Genomic DNA, 25,016 nt, shown 5'->3' with positions numbered 1-25,016 from the left:
CGCCGAACCGACTCGGACCTAGATATTTCCTCTCCCCTGTCTCATCCCAGTGGATAGGGGATCTGCACTTCCTACCGTACAACAGTTCATAGGGTGCCATCCCTATCGTACTCTGATAACTGTTGTTGTATGAAAACTCTATTAATGGTAGGTATTTATTCCATGAACCCTCAAAGTCCATAACACAGGCTCTCAGCATATCCTCCAATATCTGAATTGTCCTTTCGGACTGACCATCTGTCTGAGGATGAAATGCTGTACTGAATTTTAGCTTCGTACCCATTGCCGTTGCAAACTACGCCAAAATTTGGAGGTGAATTTCGGATCCTGTCCGAAACTATAGACTTCGGTACCCGTGAAGTCTCACTATCTCCACGACATATAACTACGCCAACCGATCCACCGTAAACGTTGTTCTAACCGGCAGAAAATGAGCAGATTTCGTAAATCGGTCCACCACTACCCAGATGGAATCATACATACCCGTGGTCCTAGGTAACCCGACCACAAAATCCATCGTAATATCCTCCCATTTCCACTCTGGTAAGGTTAAAGGCTGCAACAACCCTGCTGGTCTCTGATGTTCAGCCTTGATCTGCTGACACGTGAGGCATCTCGATACGAATTCTACCAAATTCTTCTTCATACCGTTCCACCAGAAGTACGGTTTCAAGTCTTGGTACATCTTGGTGGTGCCGGGATGCAGAGAATACGGGGTAGAATGAGCCTCCTCAAAGATCTCGTTCCTCAAGTCCACAATGTTCGGGACACAAACCACGGCTTTATACAAAAGCATTCCGTTGTCGACAACGAAAAGTCTTTGGCACGACCACCAATACCTCATCTCGGATCTTCACTAACTCCGGATCGTCGTACGAGCAACCTTTATTCTTTCTAACGGATCGGATTGCGGCGTTAAGTTGTGAAGGCGACCTACCACAAACTCAATGTCGGACACGACCATATCCTCTGCTAGCCGAGGTGAGATACGAACCATGCTAGCCACTTGCCGGGACCACTTTACGCTCGGGGCATCGGCCACTACATTGGCTTTCCCGGGATGGTAAAGGATCTCACAATCGTAGTCCTTCACTAATTCCAACCAACGCCTCTGTCTCATGTTCAAATCTTTCTGAGTAAAGAAATACTTGAGACTCTTATGGTCGGTGTAGATCTCGCACTTCTCACCATACAAGTAATGCCGCCAAATCTTCAGTGCAAAAACCACTGCGGCTAATTCTAAGTCATGAGTTGGGTATCGCTGTTCATAATCCTTTAGCTGACGGGAGGCGTAAGCGATAACCCGATCGGCTTGCATCAATACGCACCCCAAACCCTGTTTGGATGCGTCACAATAGACCACGAACTTCTCCTTGTCCGAAGGCAAAGCTAGTACCGGAGCAGTAATCAACCTCTGTTTCGGCTCACGGAAACTAGCTTCGCATTTATCCGACCGGATAAATCGCTGATTCTTCTTTGTAAGCTCGGTTAGGGGCATTGAAATTTTGGAGAACCCCTCCACGAACCTACGGTAGTACCCGGCTAATCCCGAAGCTTCGATCTCTGTCACTGTCTTCGGTCTCGGCCAATCCCTGACGGATTCGATCTTCCCGGGATCCACCTTGATCCCATCTTTACTCACTATGTGCCCTAGGAAGGACACCTGAGACAACCAGAACTCACATTTCTTGAACTTGGCGTAGAGTCTATGTTCTCGAAGTCGTTGCAATACCATCTGAAGATGTAACTCATGCTCCTCTTCTGACTGAGAGTACACGAGGATGTCGTCGATAAACACAATCACACAGATATCGAGGAAATCCTTGAATACTCTATTCATCAGGTCCATGAATGCTGCAGGAGCATTGGTTAGTCCGAATGACATAACCAGGAACTCGTAGTGTCCATACCTAGTGCGGAAAGCCGTCTTTGGAATGTCCTCCTCTCGGATCCTCAACTGATGATAACCCGAACGGAGATCAATCTTAGAAAAGACCGTCTTCCCCTGAAGCTGATCGAACAAGTCATCGATCCTAGGTAATGGATATTTATTCTTCACCGTCAGCTTGTTCAACTCTCTGTAGTCGATGCACATCCTCATAGAGCCATCCTTCTTCTTCACGAACAAAACCGGGGCTCCCCAAGGTGACACACTGGGCCGAATGAACCCTATGTCAAGCAACCCCTGGAGCTGAATCTTTAACTCCTTAAGTTCAGCTGGAGCCATCCTATACGGGGCTTTAGAAACCGGATCCACCCACAGTGCCAAGTCAATCACGAAGTCAATCTCCCGCCGAGGTGGTAACCACGGAAGTTCTTCGGGAAAAACGTCCAAAAATTCCCGAACCACGCCGATGTCCTGCGGCCGAGATGGTGTACGGCCGAGTGGTGTCCACCACCACGGCCGAAACCCTAAGCACCCACCGTGCAATAATTCTCTCGGCCCGACATAGCCGAGATCACCGGGATCCGAGATCCCCGAACCGAACCCACAAATACGAACGGTTCTTCACTTTACGGTTGGAAGACCACCATCTTCCTCTTGCAATCAATGCTCGCCGAATATTTAGATAGGAAATCCATTCCTAAAATAATATCAAATTCGACTAAGCTCATCTCTATCAGATCAGCGCTCAACTCTCTACCATCTATCCTGATTGGCATAGACCTAATCCACCTATTGGAGATAACCAATTCTCCGCTGTAACGGGGTTCCAAACCACGATTCATATCTATCAAAGGGTCTACCCAACTTACTAAAGACTGCGGCCGCCACATAAGAACGTGTAGCCCCGGAATCAAACGACCTTTGAATAAAGCGAGTCGTTAATAAGAATCGACTGTAACAACCGATGGGCCGGCATCCGCATCGGCTGCGTGATCGCGAATACTCTGGCTGGAGTGGGCATCGCCGGAGCTCTCGGTGCCTGCGGCCGAGCCGGGGACATTCCCTCTTGAAGTGCCGGGCATGCCACAATGGAAGCATCCCCGCCCCTTGCACTCTCCCCGATGATGCCTCTTGCGGATAGGGCACTCGGGATAGGAGAAGCGAGTCTCATTACCACCGGGACGACTCCCTCGTTGCGGTTCCCCCGAACCTCTTGTTCGACTCGGGCCGCCGAGCGATGGGTGCCCTCTTCCTCGATCAATGGCCGAACCACTACTCCCCCTGCTAAAGCCTGATGCAGGAGGGGTAGGAGCTCCGCCACCAACCGAGTATCGGGCCGAATCGACATACATCCCACCGCGCCCTCGGCTCGCGGTGCCTTCTCCACCATCCGAGCGTAGGTGGTGCGTCGTCGGATGGTAATCATCAGGTCATGCCTGATCTTGGGATTCAACCCGTCCAGATACTTCTCCTTCCTACTGAAGTCGGTCGGCACAATACCCGAGGCTAACCTCGCCAACCGGTCAAACTGAGTAGTATACTCAGTGACACTCATGTTCTCCCGCTGAGTCAGGTGAACGAATTCCTTTCTCTTGGCGCTTCTAACCGCCTCATTGTAGTACTTCGCGTTGAAGAGTTCCCGGAACCTCTCCCGAGTCATGGTGGTGACATCGTGAATGCGAGACACCATGTCCCACCATACCGGGGCATCCTCCCGGAACCGGAATGTGGCGCACACCACTGCTGTCGTTGCGGTGACACCCATAAAGTTCAAAATTCTGTGATCACCGTAAGCCACTTGCTCGGCTTTCGACACATCCGGACCTCCCAGAATACGGAGGTGCTTGCTTCCAGAACCGCTCATATAAAGGTTCCAATCTGTGGGCCGCCACTACCATCTCGGCCTGGGCAGCAGGGGCAGGTGCCGCTGGAACTACCGGCACTGGAACTGCAGGAGCACCCTGCTGTCTCAACCTCTGAATCTCGAGGTCTTGCTCTTCGATCCTGGCTTGCATCTCCGCAAACCGCAACTCCCCCGGGCTCCACGATCGGTGGGGAGCACAGGCAGCCCGTGGCGGGTTCTCATCACCCCGACCACGAGCCCCGCCTCGGGGACCTCTGCCTCGGCCCCTAGCAGGTGGGGAAACCGAGCTCCCCGTCCCCGATTCGACCTGCGGAGTTGCCACGACTCCTCGTGGTCCGCCCGGCGTCCATCTAGCTAGAACCGCACTTTGCGAAACCAAGAGTTGGCATATCGGTCGTATTCGGGCGAGCTTACTAATGCCGCTTAATTTGGAAATTAGAAATGAAACATGCGCCTATTCTACTATCAGGGCTACTAACATGCTTCCTAACGAGGCTTTTCTTTTTCATAACCGAATAAAATAAACTACTAAAGCAATAAAGGCTTACCGAACCGTGAACCGAGCTAGCTGGCGATGATGATTGTACATGTCGTGACGATCTTCGGAAGACAACTGGCGGCTACGATACCAAATTGTAACACCCTAACTAATTTAGGCGTATTACGTGATTTTTAAACGTCTTGTGCAGCTCGTTGCTAATCAACGAGGTTTATGGAAAAACGTGATTAATTAAAATTTTGCTTTTTAATTAAACTTATAAACCATATTATAAAAAGTCTCGGGATCCCGATTTATAAAAATATTTACAAACGTTTTTACTGTTTAACTTTTACATCAAAATAAAGTCGTCTAACGACATTTACAAAATCTCGGCCGTCTTGTCCCGAGATCGTACGCTCCAGCCTAACCGCCCGACATGTACAATCCCATAAGCTCGCTCACGGTCCATCAAGAATCGCCTTGCCTTTACCTACCCATGCAACGTAAAGCGTGAGTCGACGGACTCGGTAAGAAAAGCATAATAATATCATACATAAAAGCGATCGCCGTGTCCAACACGATGCGAGTCCCGCTTGCCATGTCCAACATGGTGCGAGCACTACTTGCCATGTCCAACATGGTGCGAGTTTTGAACGTTCGGGGGACGGTACTATTGACACGTAACAACTGATCGGTCGAGCCGGTCATACTCCGCCGCTGGTCATACTCCGGCACATGTCTGACGTGTTACTATATCCTCTGATCGGTCGAACCGGTCATACTCCGGCTTGGTCATACTCCGGCTGTACCGACGGGATACGTCAATAGCACGGAACCACCAACCAAGTGTCGGCTGATCGGTCAAGCCGGTCATACTCCATTCTTGGTCATACTCCGGCTGTCCGACGTGACGGGGTTGGATGGTTCGAAGCCTAAATACATATCTAATGTAATCTAACGGGCTTCCTACATGCACGCTAAACATGTAATCTACATATGCATACCGTTATACTAATCTTACACGGATTAGATTTCGGGTGTGCGTCAACCCGACTGAATCGAAGGCGAACGGCGGATTACTGGCTCCTAAACCATAAAAATCACAACGCTATAAGTGACACGCTAAATCACTTCACGGGGACTAAAACTTGAAACTAAAAGTTTCCCTATCGATGAAAAGCATGGCAATACCCCTAAAAACCCAAAAACGAGGAAAACTAGGGTTCTGAAAAATCCCCCATCCGGAAGTCCGGTTGCCCAACCGGAATTCCGGTTCTGGGAAAATTCTGAACCCCATCCGAATTCCGGATGCTCAACCGGAATTCCGGTTCCTCGCGAGCGGCAACCAAAAATTCCCATATCTCGACCAATTTAACCCCAATTGATCCCAAACTTTCCAGACCTCCTCTATAGGTCCCAAATAACAAATCCAAGGCAACAAACCTACCCAGAAACCACACATACAAATTTTGCCATTGGAGCTCAAGCTTTGAGTTCCAAACTCAAGCTTGAGCAAACCACCTAAACAAGCATGCAAACCAACATAATTCAACATAACTAAGCATAATCTAACCTCTGCAAACTAACAAGAACAACAGCAACAACACAGAACATAAACACAACACTTTCCATCCAAAATTCATACTTTTTCATAAAAACAACAAAGCTTAGCTCAATCTAACTATCATGCTTTCAACATAGCTTAAATCCTATCAAAATAACATGCTTGAACTACACAAATCAACCACAAAATTACAGCAGCAACAACATCTAAAACAACATGCATGCATCATAATTTTTCACATAGTTTTTCAAGAAATTAAAGGAGAAAGGGTTAGAATCACCTACCACAATCAAGAGCTCACAATTAGGATGAATTTAGCTTAGAGAAATGAAGAAAAAACCCAGCTTTGCACCCCACAATACCCAGCCGAAAGTGAAGAGGAAAAGAGAGAGTTTTGTTGGAAAATTTTCTATTTTTTCTAAGTGTTGAGAAAATGAGGGAAATTAAAAGAAAATTGTCATATAACTAAACTTATTTCAGCCAACTCAAAATAACCAAATAATATTTAATTTCCATTTACAAAAATCACATAAGACAAAATATTAATGGGGCAAAAAGACCATTTTGCCCCTCCACCATAAAATCATGAAAATCATACTAAAGGGGTATTTTTGGGACATTCTAAATTCCCGGCCATTCCCGACATTCCCAATGTCTAAAACCCGTCCCCAAAATACTAACATACTAAGTTGTGATTTCTACTGAGCCAAACGCCGCGTTCCAAATACCGGACACCGGAAATGCGAAATATAAAAACTGCTGATAACATACACATGCATATCTGAATTCCATAATAAATTATTTAAATGGCTATAAATAATTTCCTGATTAACATAAATAACTGCTAATTTCCAAATTAACTAAGCGGGCTTTACAAAATGCTAGCCTATGAGGAATGCTTTCAACAATTGTGTGCTTGTGTTATTCCACCATACCTTGAGTTTTTAGAATAGCTAACACTTTGAGAGAGTTTAAGCATCTAGAATTAGCTAGTGTAATCCTTGAGGCGAAATCCTAGCGAGCTTTATAACTTAGAAATGATTTAGGCCATCTTTGGACGTTTGAGCCTTTCTAACCTTCCCTATAAAATCAATTTTTCTCTAGTCACCCAAGTTTGAGCCGTTTAGCCTATTCTTGTTGTGCAACCCAATCATACATCTAACGCCAATCCTAATTTGCATTTCCACATATATCCTAACTTAATTGCTCACTTGTCAAGAGCCAAGTTTCACATTAAGTTTGGGGTGAGTGCGGTGAGTGTAACTTGTGGCGAGCTAATTCAAGGTTATACTTTTAGCCACATTGGGGACAATGTTGGATTGTAAGTTTGGGGTGGGGGAATTAGCTCACAAAGTATATGAGTATGAACTTTCAATTAACCTTCTCTTGCTATTTATTATATAAGTATAATATAGTAATAAATGTCTTTCTAATATATGAAAAAAAAATCAACAATGAAAAAAAAAATAAGAAAAAAAGAAGAGAATAAACATAGCAAGAGAAGTCAATTTTAATATCAAGTACTTGTGAGTATTAAATTAGGGAAGAGGGTCAAGAGAAAAAAAAATTACGGAAGAGACTCGGTTTTTGACAAGTGAAGTGGTTAGGTGTTGAGCTAGCTTAAATACATCCTATACCATACCCTAACCCAAGCCTAACATTCAAGCCTAGTCAAGTCCTTTTGATCTAAGTTGCAAAGCTAAGCTACATTAGTGGAGAGGATTGCACTAATCAACTTATGGAAGCAAACTTTTAAACTTGAGGATCAAAGGTGGTTGTTATAGAAATTCAAGTTGTTGGTGGGAAGTATTTGCACACTTATTTGATCGAATTACTCTTGATAAGTTTTAAGGACATAAATAGCATGCAAAATTCTGTTGAAACACACAAGTTCGAGGCATATTCACTACTACCAATTACATTTCCATTTCATCTAATTCTGAGAGCAAATTTCGTCCCTAGACCAAGTGTGAAAGAGCAAGATTTTCTCTACTGCAAGCGTGTTAGTGTCGCTGTCATTTTCTGTTCTTATTGTTTAGTTCTTTGTGTTTTTCATTACTCGAGGACGAGCAATACTCTAAGTTTGGGGTGTGATAACTCTATGTTATAGAGTTAATTTTTATGCTTTTAAACTAAAGTATTGTGAGGAGAGTAGTGAAAATGTGTTTATTTTGCTTAATTTTAATTAGTTTTAGTGTTATTTTCTATTTAGTAATCTAACCTTTAAGTTTTGTAAATATTGATATTGTTGGGTGTGTTTTTCCAATTAACTGTGCTTATTTTGTTGAAAAATGAGGAATTAAATTGATAGGTAAAAGTAAAAGAAGCAAGGAAGAAAAGGAGCACAAGCTGAAACTGGGCTGATTGCTGAAGCAATGCTAAAGCAATGCTGAAGTGAATTCAGCATCCTGGCAGTGACGTGGAAACACGAATTTCACTTATCCACCTCAGCAACTTCGGTCCAGTCACTCAAATTTCACCAGCCAGCTGACGTGGAAGAAAGGGGTCTAACCCTAGTGGGCCAAAGTGGAAAAGTTTGGGCTTCTATTTTGGGGTATGAAGTTTGTACCCTAAAAACCCAACAACAAAAAGAGAAGGAAAGAGGAAGTACACCATAGTCATCTTCATCATCTTGTATGTACAGTACGGGGCAGCTGCCATTTTTTCTATGGAGGAGCTTTAATTGCAGCAGGAAGTACAACAAAGAAGAAAGAAGAGGGGACCAAGCCTAGTGTTTGAATTTTCTTTTACCCTTTCTTGATAGTCTTCTTTATTTTTCTCTTTGTTATTGTTGTTTGTACTTAGTATTCAAAACTTCTTGAGACTGTGAATTTGGGCAGCAGCCATGGATGAAGTATTTTTAGCTTGGATTTTATCTTCTTATTTGAATATGAGCTAAGCTTTTGAGGCTTGAATGACTATGAACTTCTAAGTTGGGTATGATTAAATTTTAAGCTTACTTTAGTATTTGTTTGCCTTTGTTCATTCAAGTGAGTTTCATTTTAATTGATTGTTGTTTTTTGGCCATGAATAACAATTTGCTAAGCTAGATCTTGTACCGGAAGGGCTAGATCTAGTAGTTCAACTTGAATGGAGCAAGTGAAAACCTAGGTTTAGGCTTTTCTTGTAAGTGGAATAGGAATATTTCATTTACCTTGCATAACTTACTAAATGAATGCTTGAATGGTGTCCTGCTTGCTGGTTTGATATAGGAATATATTGAGCTTAAAGGTAGGATTAAAGTTGTGAGTGTTGGAAAATTCTCACAAGCCTAGAGGACTTTTTTGTTATCTCTGTGCAGAATGCTAGAGTAATGCTGAACCGATGCTGTACTGACTAAAAAAACCTGACTAGAAGGAATTAGTTATTCAAGCCATTTTTTGCCATATTACACTTGTTATCTTGCAGCCAATTTTTCTTAGCAGCAGTAGTTTAATTCTAGCAAGTTTAATTCAAGTCAATTTTAATTTTGAATCATTACTCAACCATTTGCATATTATTTGCTTTTACTTTAAGTTGTAATTAGTTGGTTTTACAAGATATTTTTGTTTGCAATCCCTGTGGAGACGATCTTACTTATCACTTTATTACTTGTGTGACTGCGTATACTTGCGTATATAATTTTTCACAACACTCTTGGTTGGAGAATTTTCCTCCTTCCATTTATTGTAAATGACACTGTTTAATTTATAATAACATTGTTTATTCTCAAAAAAAAAAATAATTAAACAATAATTATTATTATTATTTCTATTGTTGTTGTTGTTGTTTTGAAAAGAGAAAAAAAAATCCATGAATATAAAATGTGATTTTTCTTTTTTCGATATGATTTGAATAAAAAAGTGTAAAATTCAAATATTGAAAGAAATGGCGGTTATCTAACAGGGCAGTTTATTTTATTTTAGTTTTGATTTGATAATAAAATTAAAAAGAAAAGAAAAAAAAAAAAGAGGCTATTTGTTCGAAAATTGGTGTGTGTTTCAATCCGGTAATGAAAATGGCGGAAAAGGAAGGTAACCTCCCTTTCGTTTGCCTCTCTTCCTCTTCCGATGACGACGCCACCACCGACTATATAGATCTAGAAGAAGAAGAAGAAGACGACGACGACGACGACGACGATGATTATGATGATGACCAATCCGAGGACTCGGAGTATTCTGAAGAAGATAGCAATGGTCACGGCGATGACGTTGACGTTGACGTTGAGTCGCTCTCTAACAATATTAACAGCCGTTTGAAAGGTTTTCTTCTTCTTGAGGATATTGATAAGAGTTTTCATTCCAACATTCTATTGAATACGCTTGATTTATGATTCATAATATTTTATTTTTCAGTTTCCTTCCTGAGATTCTGAATATTTTCTGGTATTTTTATTGTGTTTGAGTAGAACATGATGGATTAAAATCTTTAAAGCTCAATGATTGCAAAGCATATTTGCGGAAGCATGGCCTCAGAGTAGCCGGGACTAAGTCTGTTTGTATACAAAGAATTAAGGAGTATTGCAGGTAAATGAATGAATCCTTGAAACAAAATAATTTAACTTACCAATGCTGGGTTTTGATCTGTAGTAAGGGTTTGTAAAATCATGCTATTCATGTTTATGCCCGGAATTTTTAGTCATTTCTTAACCTAACCAGCATAGTAAAATGGCTTCTGTTGAAGATAGATATAGTCAGTAATTTGGGTACTTTGTTGCTTAAAGTTATGAAATTTGTTATGCCTAAATTATAGTTTATTCAAATATTAATGTATTCATTATGCCTGATGGTATGTTCAAACTTTCAGATTGTTCTGGTAGATATATATATTCCTGTAAAGCTTTTGGTCATTAATAAGTGAAATTCTGTGTATGTTATTTTTTATTTTATTTTTTTGTTTTCATTTTACTCCAGTTGCTTTTTAAGTATCTGTTAGTTATTAATTATGAGCTACTTTGTTAGGTTAATGGATGGAAATGGTGAAGCACTTTACCCTAGTTCATCATTTGACATCAATTGTACTGGTAAATGGTTCTTTTGCTTTTTAACCTTTGAAACCATTTTCTTACCTATAATTATGAGAAAAATTTACCATCTGCTCAAGCAATGTGTGACTTGATGTAGGCGATGTTTGCAAGGGAGATGTTGTCCTCTTTACACAAAAAGTTTATGAGAGGTAGTAATATTTTACACCATCAATTTTTCTGGTCTTTTAGGTATATGATGACATTTCTTAGAGCCTAAAAATTCTTGCACTATGCCAGGTTTGATAAAGTGACGAGACATGGGAAGGTTTTAGGGAAGAGAACTGTTGCTGGAAGAGTTGTTAAGGAAAGCTATGGTGCTGCAAAACAACAACATACATTTACGGTGAGGCTTTAGCAACTCCTGATTCCTAGAAGAGATATAATGTTTTTTTATTCTGCCTTGTTAATGCTTTTGATGATTTTAGGTAGAAGTTTTCTGGAGTAGAGGAATCAAGAAGTTGTCTCCGCTCTATCCTTTGCTTGTAAAGGGTCGCAATCTCTATAAAATGAGAACTTTCAGACAGGTGAGCTCTTTGGAATTTATCTATATAATTATTTATGGAGGTGGGGATGGTAACTACGTGCTGTTAAGATTCTCTGTTTGTCCACATTTTAGTGTTGGAGTGACGAAGCATTGCGGCTGAATGTACTTGCTGAAAAGCATCAACGAGGTGCAGCTGCTAGGTTTGAGAGAGCTATGAAGAGAACAAAGAATGGGATTGCAAACAAAGGTGAGGTGGGGGAGGGAATTCTTCATGTGGTGAACATGAGAGAAATAAGTAAAAAAAAAAGGATTGCTTCTATTTGTTTATGTTGCTGGTATTGGTTTTGTTTGTTGATTGCTTCATTTGATGGCGTGATTAGGTACTAAAGATCAGAAAAAATTCCCCTCTGCAGGACCGTCACGAAAGAGAAAGGCCAGCGAAACAATGAAGAGAAAGGATAACTTTGATAGTCGTGGGAAAACTCCACTTAGAGAATCTAGAAATTATAATAATAGTCGTCAACATCATGATTCAACTTTTAGATCATCTGAACATTTTAGGGAATATCAGAAATTCTCACGTCCATTTACAAGTAATTTTCCAAATTTCCAATCACATGCAGATCCTCCATGGGTTAATGATCATTCTCAGATAAGATCTCATTACAGGAGTGCACCTGACCCCTTTTCTAGGCATGCTTGGAGCTCCAATCCTTATGTTACTATGCCTGGACCACAGTTTGGGCATTTTGACCACACTTTTAATACTAATCATGCTTCTCAAAATCCTGGATACTACTTTGAATCTAGAAATTGGAGTGGGCAATGGAGGTAACAGGTAAGTCTTTTTCACTTTCTTTCTTACTGTTTTTGTAGATCTGCAAGCTGCTAAATACAAAAGTCTACACTCATTTCCTCAAGTGATCATATCCTACAAAGGTCATGGTTGTCCAGCTGTAATTCCTAAAGTGTACTTGTTTATCTCACACAGACCAAAACTAACAATTATACCTTATATTGCTTGAAGCAAACATTTGGCTGTAAATGTCTGAGCTTGTGGAATTATCTTCTTGTCTAGTTTGTAAAGCAGAGGTTCACAGACAGTTATTGGTGTGGTAATTTTTAGTATCGAAACTTAAAATAGGATTGAACTTGAATTGAATGAATCAAATGAAATTTGTGGAGTGGGGGCAAAGGGCATTTGCTTGAGAGTCTCTTGATGCAATGCAAACCATACAATGGAACGACAAAACAAGCATCTTTAGAAATATTTATTCCTGTTTGAGGCATGACAACATTGGGACCAAAGGGTCCGGCTGGGCTGGCCTTGTCATTGGCCTTTCAATCATATGCTATGGAAAGTAGATTCTAGATATGAACCAAACTTATTGACTCAAAAAGTAGTTTCAAAGTAACTAGAAAGTAGTAGGACTTAAAATCAACTTGACTTCTCAACTAGATATTGAACTATTTAAACCAAAAGCATATTATTGCATGTGTTGTGTTCTGTGACTTGGTTGGTTCCACGTTGAATTGAACCACACTAAAATTCCTGGTTTTAACCGTCAAAGTAAAAGTTTCATTACTCAGTGAAGAATTTACTCAACAATTTTCTTTTTGATTATAAGGATGAAAGAAAGGCTGCTTTTATCAACTTTTGAGATGGGATGGGACATGTATAAATGTTTCCCTCTTTTCCATATGGGAAAAAAACAAGGGAGTGAATATGGATTTTATAGATGGGACTTATGCGTGAATCAAATACACAATCCAACCCAACTCAAACACCATAGCCTGGGGCTAAATTCAGCTGTGACATCCAACTAGTCACTAGTGTCAGGATTCACCAGTTTTAGACCCCATATCAAATGACGGCTCTTCCTAATTAAATAGGCAGCCTTTCTTGACTGACACCTCCACCGGACCACCCTCTTTGTGTCATTTTCCACCCAAATTAATTGTGCTTGATTTTTTACTCTTTCAACTTGCACGTTCATTTTATCGTTGTGGAACTTTTTTGGGCAATTTTTCAATTTTTTTTTCCAAATAAAATGGAGAGGTTAATCAGAGCACAGGTTTTTGTGTGTCCTAAATTGGAACACGAAGTCCTTATTCTATCCATGAAATTCTGTCCCTATAAGTCCTACCTCCTTTTCTGCTGGTGGGTCATCCCTTTTTTACACGAAACAAAATAATGTAACATCATTACTGACCCATTTAGACATTTTCATTTCCTTTAATCATATATATTAATACCGTCAACCCAACAACAAATCAACAATAAAAGAAAAGAAAAGAAAAAAAAAATATCATCTATAATTCATTAATAACACTGTTCTTCTTGAAACCAATATCGAAACCAAACCAAGTGAACAAACTTAGAAGACAACAACAATGAAAGTAAACACAAAAACAAAACAGTAATAATGTTGATTGAATACCCCAAGTCAAGTGGGAAAATATCATTTTGGATGATGTGGTATTGGCCCCTCTCAGTGTATGGCTGCTCGTATATATGTGATGATTATGGTATTGGCCAGTTGAGAAAAGAGGCAAATAATAATCTCGATGGTGATGGTGATAGTGGTGTTTTTGGAATGAAACTGTGCATGTAATAATAATTGAGAACGTAATAGTAGTAGTAGTAGTATACTGAAACCGTTATTAAAAATAATGATGGGCAAGTAAATAATGACCCAACATTTTTTTTAATTGAATATATATATATGATATAGAGAGAGAGAGAGAGAGAGAGAGAGAGAGAGAGAGAGAGAGTTTGATTTGATTTCAGGTGAATGTGGTGGTAGAAGGACGAAGATCGATCTCTTGGGTCCAAGTGGTTCGATCTTGAAGATGCAAATACCAATAGGTTTGAGCCACTGCATCTGGATCCATTACTGACCCATCTCCTCCTCCTCCTCCTCCGCTCTGTATAGTATGTTCTCCAATACCCGACGACGTAATCCTCTGTGCTGAGGAACTCCCTGATCCCCTGCTCCACCACACACACAAATATATATATATATATTATTTGAACGAGAAAAAGATTGATAGGTGGAATATTGGAATTATTAATTAATTAATTAATACCTTGGTGAGCCAATGAGTCCATCGATGATGACATGAGCGATGTGAATTCCGAGTGGTTGAAACTCTTTAGCCAAACATTGGGAAAGTCCTCTCAATGCAAACTTCCCACAGCCTGATATTAATTAATTAATCATTAATTAATTAAATTTCCAATCATTAATTAGTCAATTCATTAATAATAATAATAAGTCAAATCAGTAATATTAATTAGTTAATGAATTAATTACATAGTTCAGAGTAACCAGCAATGCCATTAAGAGAAGCTGAACATCCAGTAAAGAGAATAGTCCCTCTTCCTCTTTCAACCATACCCGGAAGAACCTATATATTTATATATATATATATAATCACAAGGACCAGTTATATATGTGGGTGTTTGGTTGCCGAGAAAATAGGAGAGAGAGAGAGAGAGAGAGAGAGAGAGAGAGAGAGAGAGAGAGAGAGAGAGAGAGAGAGAGACCTGCTGGGCGCAATGGAAAGCGCCGACAGAGGAGACGGCGAGGGATTTCTCGAAGGAATCGATTCGAATGTCGGTGAAATTGGAAGGGTGCCAATTATTAGAGAGTGGTTGGTATGCATTGTAAACAAGTATCTCAACAAATCCCAACGATAAAACCCCTTCGAATGCCTCTTTCACACTCCGTGAATCAGAGCAATCGATTCTTATGGCGAACACTTGAGCTTTCTCCTCCCTAGCTATTTCGTCTGCAAATCTCGACAACTTTCCTGTAATTCCATCATTATATATACATCTCTCTTAGTATACATATATATATATATAGAGAGAGAGAGAGAGAGAGCGATTAGTACTTACCTAAGTCGCGAGCGAGGATGGCGACGGTATAGCCTTCATGGGCGAATTTCCGGGCGATGGATCGACCGAGCTTGGGTCCAACTCCGACAACCGCCGCAATGCCTCGATTCGGGTTTGTGCTTCCCATGTTCCGCATCATCATTACATATATATATGATTAACTATTAATTGCACTCACTCAATAAATATATATACAACTTATTAATTAATCATTCTTAGATTTCTCTTCTCTCTACAACACACTCATATATATTATATACAACTACATGTATGTGTGTGTGTATATATATAATTAGGTTGAGAAGAAGTAGTGAGTAGTGAGTTGGTATATATTTTGGGGCAAATTAATTAATATTGGTCTCTCGTACTTAATTTATAATAATGATATATTATGTATTCTATTGTCAATTAAATAAAGAAAGTCTCAATTTGTATATAAAAATATATATTCGAGATATATGGGGAAGAGAAGAGAAGGGAAGGGAAGGAGTTGATTAATAAATGAGCTCTTTTTCTTTTCTTTCAAATAAATTATTTTATTTCATATATTATTTTTACATCATTTTCTAACTTATTGCAGTGGACGTAAATGGAAAGTTTTTCTCATCACACCTTTGTCAAAGTTTTGTTTCTATTTATAGTTAAAAATAAAATATAAGAGAAGTGAAAAATATAATAATTTTTTAGGAAATTTATTTAGTTTACTTCTCTAAAGGATGCTTTGGTAGACTGTTATTTCGTTGTTTAGAAAAAAAATTAATTTATTTATTATAGTCGGGTACGTTGTATTTATTTAAAATTACATGTAATTTTTTTGAATATTTTATCGTATCAAAAATAAAGTTAAAACAATTGTTTATTATACTTAATAAGAAAAAATAGTCACACGTGAAAAAAAATATTTGAATTTTATTTTTGACACTGTATAGTATTTAATTTTTTTTTTTTGAAAATTTACAAGCAATCTTATATAGCCGCAACAAACCTGGTCATGAAAAAAAAACGCTTGCCCATGCCATTTCCGACCGGCAATCGTCAAAACCTACACCACCACCATGATAACCCATGGTTCATGGTTCGCGATCAGTCCTCACGTGCACCGTTGCTAGCTCTGACAGAGGTGTTTTCGCCATTTATGGAAGAGGCGGACTACGAATCGAGCTTCCCTGCAACTCGAAACCTCTAGCCCAAAATTCTCCTTCTCACCCTCTCTTTCGATCAAGTAATGAATGACTAAGTTGTTGCAGAAAGATTGCATATGGAAACCAAACGCCCGCATCAAAATTAATGAAAATCTTGACGCCTCACTTATAATAAAACCCTAAAAACCCTTGAAAAATGCCCCCTCTCTCTTTCTCTTCTCTTTCTCCCGCCTACTGTCATCACCTCAGAAAGTATGTTTTTTTTCTTTTTTCTTTTCTTTTTTCTCTTTCTCAGTGTCTTTTAGCCCAACCATCGTCGGCCCTAGCACCGACGATGCTTCATTACCATTTTTTTTATTTGCAAGTGATTCTTTTATTTTGTTTATAAAATAAATTAATTATGTTAATATCATTATGGACTGCTAATATCATTCAAAAAATCCATTCTAGATTGTTTGTATCAAACTCTCTTTCTCTACATGTATCAACCATTCTCTACTGAAAATAAATAAATAAAATTACCTATGGCTTTAGTTATTTAGGTAATAACGAAAGGCATAGGTGTCATGGTTCTGCATATATGGCCCCTTATGGCTTCGATTATCAGCTAAATAATCGAATCCATATAAGGCCTTTTACTTTTGGTTTTTTTTAACCCTTTTTGCTTTGTTTGAAACGGTTTTGGTTGCAAATTTTGTAAAAGGAAAGAGGATGAAATTACATTGTATACTCACTTTACTTGTTTTAATTTTTACCTCTATTTATATTCTTTAAGATATACTCATTTTTATAGATGATGTCCTCATTAGATTCTTTAGGTTAATGTAAATTATATGCTAAACTTAAGTAGAGAGAGAGCATATTAGGCAACCTACTCAAAAAAGCGGTTATATTTTAATAAAATATAATATGAGGGTATTTTTTATTAATGGATACAAAAAAAGATATTTTCAACTTATCTCAAGAAAAAAGAATTATTTCACAAATACACAAAACACAATAAAAAAATTACAAAAATACGGTTTCACAGAATTTTAAATATTTTTATGATTTTTTTAATTTTAGTTACAAAAAATACGGTTTTTTTATGTTGTACTCTTATTAATTTGTTGTTGATTTTTTGTTATCTGTATGTTATTTTTTGTTGTTGTTTTTATATTTTTTAAATGTTATTTTTATGTAATTTTCTTGTTATTTCTATGAAAAATCGTAAAAATGTAGAAAAAAAATTCAACATAAAAATATAATTTTTTTTTTATAAAAAATAATGCCTTATATAATTATTCTAAAAAAATAATTCTGAAAAATTGAAGCTTTTTGGCCATTTTGTAGTAATAATGTATTATCCACCTGTCCTATGGGCACACACATAAGTATTTTAAAACTTTCTAGATTCTAGAATTTTATAACTTTCCAAGTCACATTTACTAGTCTATACTATTCTGTATAATTATCGATACATATTTTAAGTCTTTTGGTAGTATTTCTCCAACATATAATATTTATTAAAAAAATTTATATACACTTAAAAATTTATAAAGACACCTATTTTAATGATTTTTAATTTTTATTTTATATAAAATTTATATTTTAAATTGTATTAAGTTTTTTATAATTTTTTTCTTCCAATTCATAGTCTTAAAAAATATACCTATCAAATAAAAATAAATTATATTTTAAATATTATGATAAATAAATAAAATAAAAAATTATATAAAATTTTCTTAGAAAAAATAAAAAATATATATATAATCAAGAAATTTTTTTTAAAAAAAAATATTAAGAGATTTTTAAAAATTATTTAAGTTTATACTTTTTTAATAATAAAATATATTTATTATTTTATGAGGTATAAATATAACTTCTCTATTTATTTTTAACAAGCATTTTTTTTTTTTGATTTATTTAACAAGGATTTTTAAGTTATACTAAAAGTTAACACTTAAATATATAAATATTTATTTTTCTACCGTTTCTCTGATATTTATTGAATTGTCGGTACCTCATCCAATGAAAATAAAGAAAGTGAAACCTCATATCGAAAAGCCTTTTTCTCTATATTATATTCATGTTCTTTGCCCTTTTAAGTAGCCACGACTAAAATGACAAGTCCCAATATCCCTCACATACTTTTAGTTTAATTATTCCCTACAATCTATAATTTATCCTCTTACTAATTTTTGTGAAATTTATAATAATTTCTTGTGTCCAATTTCGGCTTTAAAATAACCTTTTTATTATAAAATAACACAATTTATAATATACATGAAATAGCTCGAATGCATGGTAACTTATCTAGGGATGTACACGGAGTGGGAAATTAGCGGGGAGTGCTCCCCCGTCTTTATCCCTGTTAAAGATTTTAATTTTTGTCCCCGCTTATTCTCCATCAAGAATGGGATGGAGAATCTCCTAATAGGGACGGGGATGGAATGAGAAATCCCCTAATAAAAAAATAAAATTTATAATAAAAATTTAAATATATAAAAATATTAAACTACATAAAAATTAAAATATTACACATTAATTATTATTTAATAAACTAATTATTATCCAAAACACAACTTAAAATTCATAAAAAGAATACTAATATACTAAAAAAATACAAACATAAATTATAAATTATAAATTATTATTACAAATATAAAGTAAAATACTAAATGGATCCCCGTCGGGACAAGGAGTGTGATCCCCATTCCCGCCCCGTTTAACATTCGGGGACAAAAGGTAATTCCCATCTCTGCCCTGCTCCCCATTTAGACGGGAAATTCCCACCCCATTAAGGGCGAGTCCCCGCAGGACCTATCCTCATGGAAGAAATGTGCATCCTTATACCTATCCATATGTGCTAAAAACTTAAAAATAAATTGTTTTGAAATTTATTTTGATAACATAAAATATCTAAATTTTTACAAAAAATTATAAAGCGGGGTTTAAATAACTACAATATATATAGGAATATTTGCAAAAATATGAGAAAATAAATTAATGCCATTAAATATGATATTTTATAAGTATTTAAATAAAAAAATGCCATAAAAATATTAAAAAAGATAATCAATTTTTTAAAATAGGATCATGCTCTCTTCAGCCACACAATATTTTTTTTCTCTCTCCCACAATTCAAATTGCTTATTTTTTCATGCGATCAAAATCAATCACCAAAGATCCTTTATCAAGAAACTTATTTTTTCATCAAGAAATTGGTTTCTTTATCAAGAAACTGGTTTCTTTATCAAGAAACTGGTTTCTTCATCACGAAACTGGTTTCTTCATCAAGAAACTGATTTTTGGTTTCTTCATCAAAAAACTAGTTTTTTTCATTAAGAACTAGATTTTTTATCGAGAAACTAATTTGGATTATATAAAAGTAAAATTTATAATAAAAAACCTATAAATCCAGTTTTGACCCTATAAAAAGATAATATGACAAACTTATAATAAAAAAAAGATAAAACACAATAAAAAATAATGAAGCAACCCAATTACAGTAAAACAGAGGTGCTCAAAAAAACACAAAAATCAAACTACTCTCTCTAGCCACACAATATTTTTTTTCTCTCTCCTGCGATTCAAATTGCTTAGTTTCTCATATGATCAAAATTAATCGCCAAAGATCCTTCATCAAGAAATTGATTTTTTCATCAAGAAATCGATTTCTTCATCAAGAAACTGGCTTCTTCATTAAGAAACTGATTTTTTCATTAAGAAACTAATTTCTTCATCTGAAAACTGTTATTATATAAAAGTAAAATTTATAACAAAAAACTTATAATAAAAAAAAAAAGACAAAACACAATAAGAAAATAAAAACAACTCCATTAAAGTAAAATAGAGGTGCTCAAAAAATTACTAAAAATTATCCTATAAAACTGCCTAAAAATAAATAAAAACATTAAATGTGGGCTTTGAAAATATAATTTACATATATATAGTATATCAAATACCATAAAAATACCTGAAAAAAAATATTATATAAATTGGTCAAACCTAAAAATGTCATATTTAAGTAAATTTTTAAAACTCACAATATTGAGTGTAAATTCCTCATATATATATATATATTGTTATCTAAGTCTGGCTTTAGGCATAAGCGATCAAGGTTCGTGCCTAGGTCCTACCTAGTCCAGGGACCAAAAAAAAAAGGAATAAGTTGAAAACTACCATTTTTTATTACACATTAATCAAATAATTCCAAAATAATTTTAATTGATAAATACTCTCTTTTATAATCAAAGTACTATATATAACCTCACATAACTTATTAAAATTAGAGTTTTTAATGTACATAATGAGGATATGACTTAAAAAATTGGGTATAAATTAAAGAATAATAAAATGAAGGTAAAAATTAAAATAAAAATTAAAAAGTGAGTATAGAGTGTAATTTTCTAAAAAAAAAAAAAAATTCCTTTTAAAAGCAAAAAATATTACTATGTATTTTAAGGGTCAAACACCATAAGAGATAATATGTATTTCAATATTAGTTCCACATATTTGTGGTTGATCAATATCATGTTCCTTCATAGAGGGACCATTTGATTGAAATCACTTTCAATTAGTTGTACTCCTCTGTTTGGCTAGCAAGCTAGCTCCTTTTAGAGGATTCTTATTACTATCCTTTACTAGAATCTTATTGTATGTGTGTATAGTAGATAAAGCAATCATTTTATATGATTGGTAGAATGTTGATGTTATTCTTATATAATATATATATATATAATTAAATTGCTCTTTACGTGATAGTTTTTCTTTCTTTCTTAGTGTACAATAGTGCCTTTTTGTTATCTAATATAATAGTCCTTTATATATTGTAGAAATATACTACATTCTATTCCCATTGATGTTGGATAAGGACTAAAGCTAGACTATAGTATAAGAAAGCAAAGAAGATACTCATGACTAATTAATAACCATTTTGAATTTGAATGTAAATATACTATATTTATAATTAAATTATTATTATTTATATATATGTTGTATACCGATTGGTTTAATATCTATACCACTGCCAGAAGGCACTCTAGCTCAACACCCTAGAAAATGACAATGCAATTTGGTAGGAGGAGGTTATAAATATTTACCGACCTGATCATATTCATTAAATTATAAGATCGGAGAACACATTCCATAATCTATTTGAATAAAAAGATACTATCTTATCTGTATAGGTACTCTTTTGTTACAATATTAAAAAAAAAAAAGGAATTTCCCAGTTTGGTAAATTATATTGTTGTTTGGTTTTAAAAGCAAAGCCTATACCACCGAACGGTAAAATTGAGTAGAATAGACATTGATAGAAAAAAGTCGATAATAAATGTTATCGACCGTTTACAATCGACGGCAAAAGTGAGAACAATCGAGATAAGCACTTTTCCCTCAATTTTGGACAGTTGCAGAGTAAAAAAAATTATAAATATGATCTAAATCTCACGACCGAAACCAAATCTTAGATATCACCACCCAAATACACAAATATTACCATACTAAAACCATATATAATATACAACATAGAACACATATACAAAAATGACTTAGATCTAATATAAATATTTTAAAAATATATATTTCATTATAAACTGTCTTGTCTCTTCAACTTTATTGGAAAGCTTTTTGACATATCACATCAACTTTATTAGTAGTTGTGTTAGTTAGTTGGTGGATCATTATTTGTCCTTGTTTAACGAAAATTGGGATAATATTTAGCCTAGAAGTTTTTATTCGGCCTTTGGTCAATGAAGACTTAAGACTTATCTTGTTTGCATTAGGGATGTGTGATTAATTGTTGTGGTGACTCTAAAAAAAAGCAATTGGATAGAGCCTAGAGGACATTGGTCTCATTCACCAGAGCCCATCGAGCGTTAGGGCGTTAGAGATTTTTACACAAAGCCTGAAGACATTGTTCTTATTCCCGAGGTGGAAGAATCTCAATTAGAAAATAAAGTCTTGAATGGGAACGACTTCTTTAAGTGTGCTAGCGGAGTTGACACTTGAAGTGAATCACACCAAGCTTGGAGGCATTGGTTTTACTCTAAAAAGTTCCCAAACCTTAGTAGCGTTAGGATGTGGGGAGAATTGCACCAAGCCTGTAGGTCTTAGACTTATTCTCTAGGTGCGCCTAAGCCATGGCAGCATTAGGACTTGGAGAGAATTGCACCAAGCTCAAAGGTGTTAGTTTTCCTCGAGGTTCCTAAGCCATGCTAAGATTAGGACTTTGAGAGAATTGCGTCAAGCCCGGAGGTGTTGACTATTCTCAAGGTGCATAAGCCATTGACATTAAGACTTGGAGAGAATTGCGACAAGCCCAAAGGCATTGACTATTCTCAAGGTGCCTAAACCATTGGCATTAGGACTTGGAGAGAATTGCACCAAGCCTAGAGGCATTGACTATTCTCAAGGTGCTTAAGCCATTGGTATTACGACTTTGTACTTAAGCCATTGACATTAGGACTTTGTGCCTAAGTCATTGATGGCATTAGGACTTTGTGCCTAAGTCATTGGTGGCATTAGGACTTGGAAAGAATTGCGCTAAGCCTGGAGGCGTTGGCTATTCTCAAGGTGCCTAAGCCATGCTAAGATTAGGACTTTGAGAGAATTGCATCAAGCCCGGAGGCGTTGACTATTCTCAAGGTGCCTAAGCCATTGACATTAGGACTTGCAGAGAATTGCACCAAGCACATAGACATTGGCTATTCTCAAGGTGCCTAAACCATTGGCATTAGGACTTGGAGAGATTTGCGTCAAGCCTAGAGGCATTGACTATTCTTAAGGTGCCTAAGACATTGGTATTACGACTTTGTACTTAAGCCATTGGCATTAGGACTTTGTACCTAAGTCATTGGTGGCATTAGGACTTGGAAAGAATTGCGCCAAGCTTGGAGGCGTTGGCTATTCTCAAGGTGCCTAAGCCATTGGCATTAGGACTTGGAGATAATTGCGCCAAGCCTGGAGGCGTTGGCTATTCTCAAGATGCCTACGCCATTGACATTAGGACTTTGTGCTTAAGCTATTGGCATTAGGACTTTGTGCCTAAGCCATTGGCATTAGGACTTAGAGAGAATTATGCCAAGCCCAGGCATTAGCTATTCTTAAGGTGCCTAAGCCATTGGCATTAAGACTTGGAGAGAATTACGCCAAGCCTGGAGGCATTGACTATTTCCAAAGTGCATAAGCCATTGGCATTAGGACTTTGTGCCTAAGACATTGGCGTTAAGACTTTGTGCCTAAGCCATTGGCGTCAAGACTTTGTTCATAGAGGAAACAAAGCCTCCTTGAGCGAGGAGCAAAGCTACCTTGATGTGGGAGTAAAGGCTCCTTGAGGGAGGAGCAAGACTGTTACGAAAATTATAAACACTACACAAGTATACGCAATCAAGTAGTAAACTCACACAGGTGAGGTCGAATCACAGGGAATTGGATTAACTACTACTAAACTATACCTATAATTGTATTTGGCAAATTGAAAAGAATTTTGATTTAAAAGAATTAAAGTAATTCAGAAAACTTATAACACAGTTAAAGTTTAAGCAAGATGAGATGATAGGGAGGAGAATCTTGTTATTGTTTACCCAAATTGTTAATGCCTAATTGCTATCCTATTCTTGAAGTGAATGACAGATTATAAAGTAACCTAGCTCTTTTCAGATCTTCTAGGTTCTAAATCACATGTTATCTAATTAATTCCTTAATTAAACTAACATGAAATCAGCATTAGGTAATAATCTACTTGTCACATAAGTCATGTGAATACTCTCGTTTCACATAGAACATCGGTTATCCAAATTTTAGCATTCTCAATTCTCACTTTTCAGATTTCGAATTGAGATCATAAAGCATGCACAAGGTGATCAATCTTAAACATGAAATTAAGCACAAATAAATATTATTTCACAACAAGAATGGAGGAATGGCAATTAAACATTAACTAGGCAAAACATTAAACAACAATCATCATCCTCCCTAAATGCGAAATTTAGTTCAGAAATAAATCCATAACCATTCCTATGACAATATTCAACATAAATAAATTAAAGAGGAATAAAGAAAGAAACTGTTGGTGGATGAATTCTGGATCTTCACTTTGAATCACTCTGCTCTTCCTGCCGCTCTCTCCTGTGTTTTAGGGTTCCAAATCGCCTCCCCTGACTTCCAATCGCAGTTTTCCATTTATAACTAATTTTTAGGGTTCGATGGACAAAAATACCCCTGGGCCGTACGGGATCTCGCCGCGGCCAAGCTTCCTCTCGCTGCGACCAGATAAGTGCCTAAAAATACCTCTCTGTAAGTTTCCAATGGCCGCGGTGAGGGTGTATCTCGCCGCGGCGACTGTAGCCTCGAAAATCCTGCACCTGCTTCACGATCTAGCCATGGCCAAGCTGTGTCTAGCCGCGGCCAGATATGCATTTTTCCTCAAAAAGTGTTTTTCTTGGCTCAGCTCGTCTTTTATTGGAATTTTTCATCCTGAGACCTCTATTATTCCAAAGAACCTGAAAGCATAGAAAACAAGCGTAATTCCGTCCCAACACAGTGAAAAACGTACATAAAATCGATCCAAAATATAGGCTAAAAATAGCCTAACAAAGACCACTTTCAGTGAGGAGCAAAGCCACCTTAATATGTGAGTAAAGGCTCCTTGAGGGAAGAGCAAGACATCCTTGAGTGAGGAGTAAAGCCACCTTGATGTG

The 25,016-nt window shown here is 36.8% G+C and overlaps 2 protein-coding genes across 3 annotated transcripts; one reads left to right on the top strand and one right to left on the bottom strand.

The window, feature by feature from the left end:
* Nucleotides 1–9,630: 9,630 nt before the first annotated feature.
* Nucleotides 9,631–12,389, top strand: LOC115712102 (zinc finger CCCH domain-containing protein 62). 2 transcript variants are annotated; one of them, XM_030640333.2, is made up of 8 exons: nucleotides 9,631–10,038; nucleotides 10,185–10,302; nucleotides 10,738–10,799; nucleotides 10,900–10,951; nucleotides 11,040–11,145; nucleotides 11,228–11,326; nucleotides 11,419–11,533; nucleotides 11,667–12,389. In XM_030640333.2, the coding sequence occupies exons 1-8, from the start codon at nucleotides 9,789–9,791 to the stop codon at nucleotides 12,119–12,121; spliced, it is 1,257 nt and encodes a 418-aa protein (XP_030496193.2). In that variant the 5' UTR covers nucleotides 9,631–9,788; the 3' UTR covers nucleotides 12,122–12,389. The 2 variants fall into 2 exon arrangements, with proteins under 2 accessions (XP_030496193.2, XP_030496194.2); XM_030640334.2 differs by having other exon boundaries at nucleotides 9,647–10,038; nucleotides 11,700–12,389.
* A 1,193-nt stretch (nucleotides 12,390–13,582) lies between these two features.
* LOC115715111 (uncharacterized) lies at nucleotides 13,583–15,653 on the bottom strand. Its single transcript, XM_030643920.2, has 5 exons — nucleotides 15,191–15,653; nucleotides 14,837–15,102; nucleotides 14,604–14,697; nucleotides 14,377–14,488; nucleotides 13,583–14,278 (listed from the first exon to the last, which is right to left on the bottom strand). Exons 1-5 carry the CDS (start codon nucleotides 15,330–15,332, stop codon nucleotides 14,074–14,076), a joined length of 819 nt encoding a protein of 272 aa, XP_030499780.1. The 5' UTR covers nucleotides 15,333–15,653; the 3' UTR covers nucleotides 13,583–14,073.
* Between the last annotated feature and the right edge of the window lie 9,363 nt (nucleotides 15,654–25,016).

Source organism: Cannabis sativa, chromosome 4 (genome assembly GCF_029168945.1).
Source record: "Cannabis sativa cultivar Pink pepper isolate KNU-18-1 chromosome 4, ASM2916894v1, whole genome shotgun sequence".
Classification (NCBI taxonomy): Eukaryota; Viridiplantae; Streptophyta; class Magnoliopsida; order Rosales; family Cannabaceae; genus Cannabis; species Cannabis sativa.
The sequence above is the reverse complement of the archived record's forward strand: the minus strand, read 5'-3'. Positions and strand labels throughout refer to the sequence as shown.

Excerpts from the sequence above, each read along its gene's own strand:
- LOC115712102 (XM_030640333.2), top strand. The coding sequence starts at position 9,789 with ATGAAAATGGCGGAAAAGGAAGGTAACCTCCCTTTCGTTTGCCTCTCT. Across the intron at positions 10,039-10,184 it reads TATTAACAGCCGTTTGAAAG|AACATGATGGATTAAAATCT; the intron begins GTTTTCTTCTTC and ends GTGTTTGAGTAG. Across the intron at positions 10,800-10,899 it reads ATTTGACATCAATTGTACTG|GCGATGTTTGCAAGGGAGAT; the intron begins GTAAATGGTTCT and ends GACTTGATGTAG.
- LOC115715111 (XM_030643920.2), bottom strand. The coding sequence starts at position 15,332 with ATGATGATGCGGAACATGGGAAGCACAAACCCGAATCGAGGCATTGCG. Across the intron at positions 14,698-14,836 it reads CTTTCCATTGCGCCCAGCAG|GTTCTTCCGGGTATGGTTGA; the intron begins GTCTCTCTCTCT and ends ATAAATATATAG. Across the intron at positions 14,279-14,376 it reads GGACTCATTGGCTCACCAAG|GGGATCAGGGAGTTCCTCAG; the intron begins GTATTAATTAAT and ends GTGGTGGAGCAG.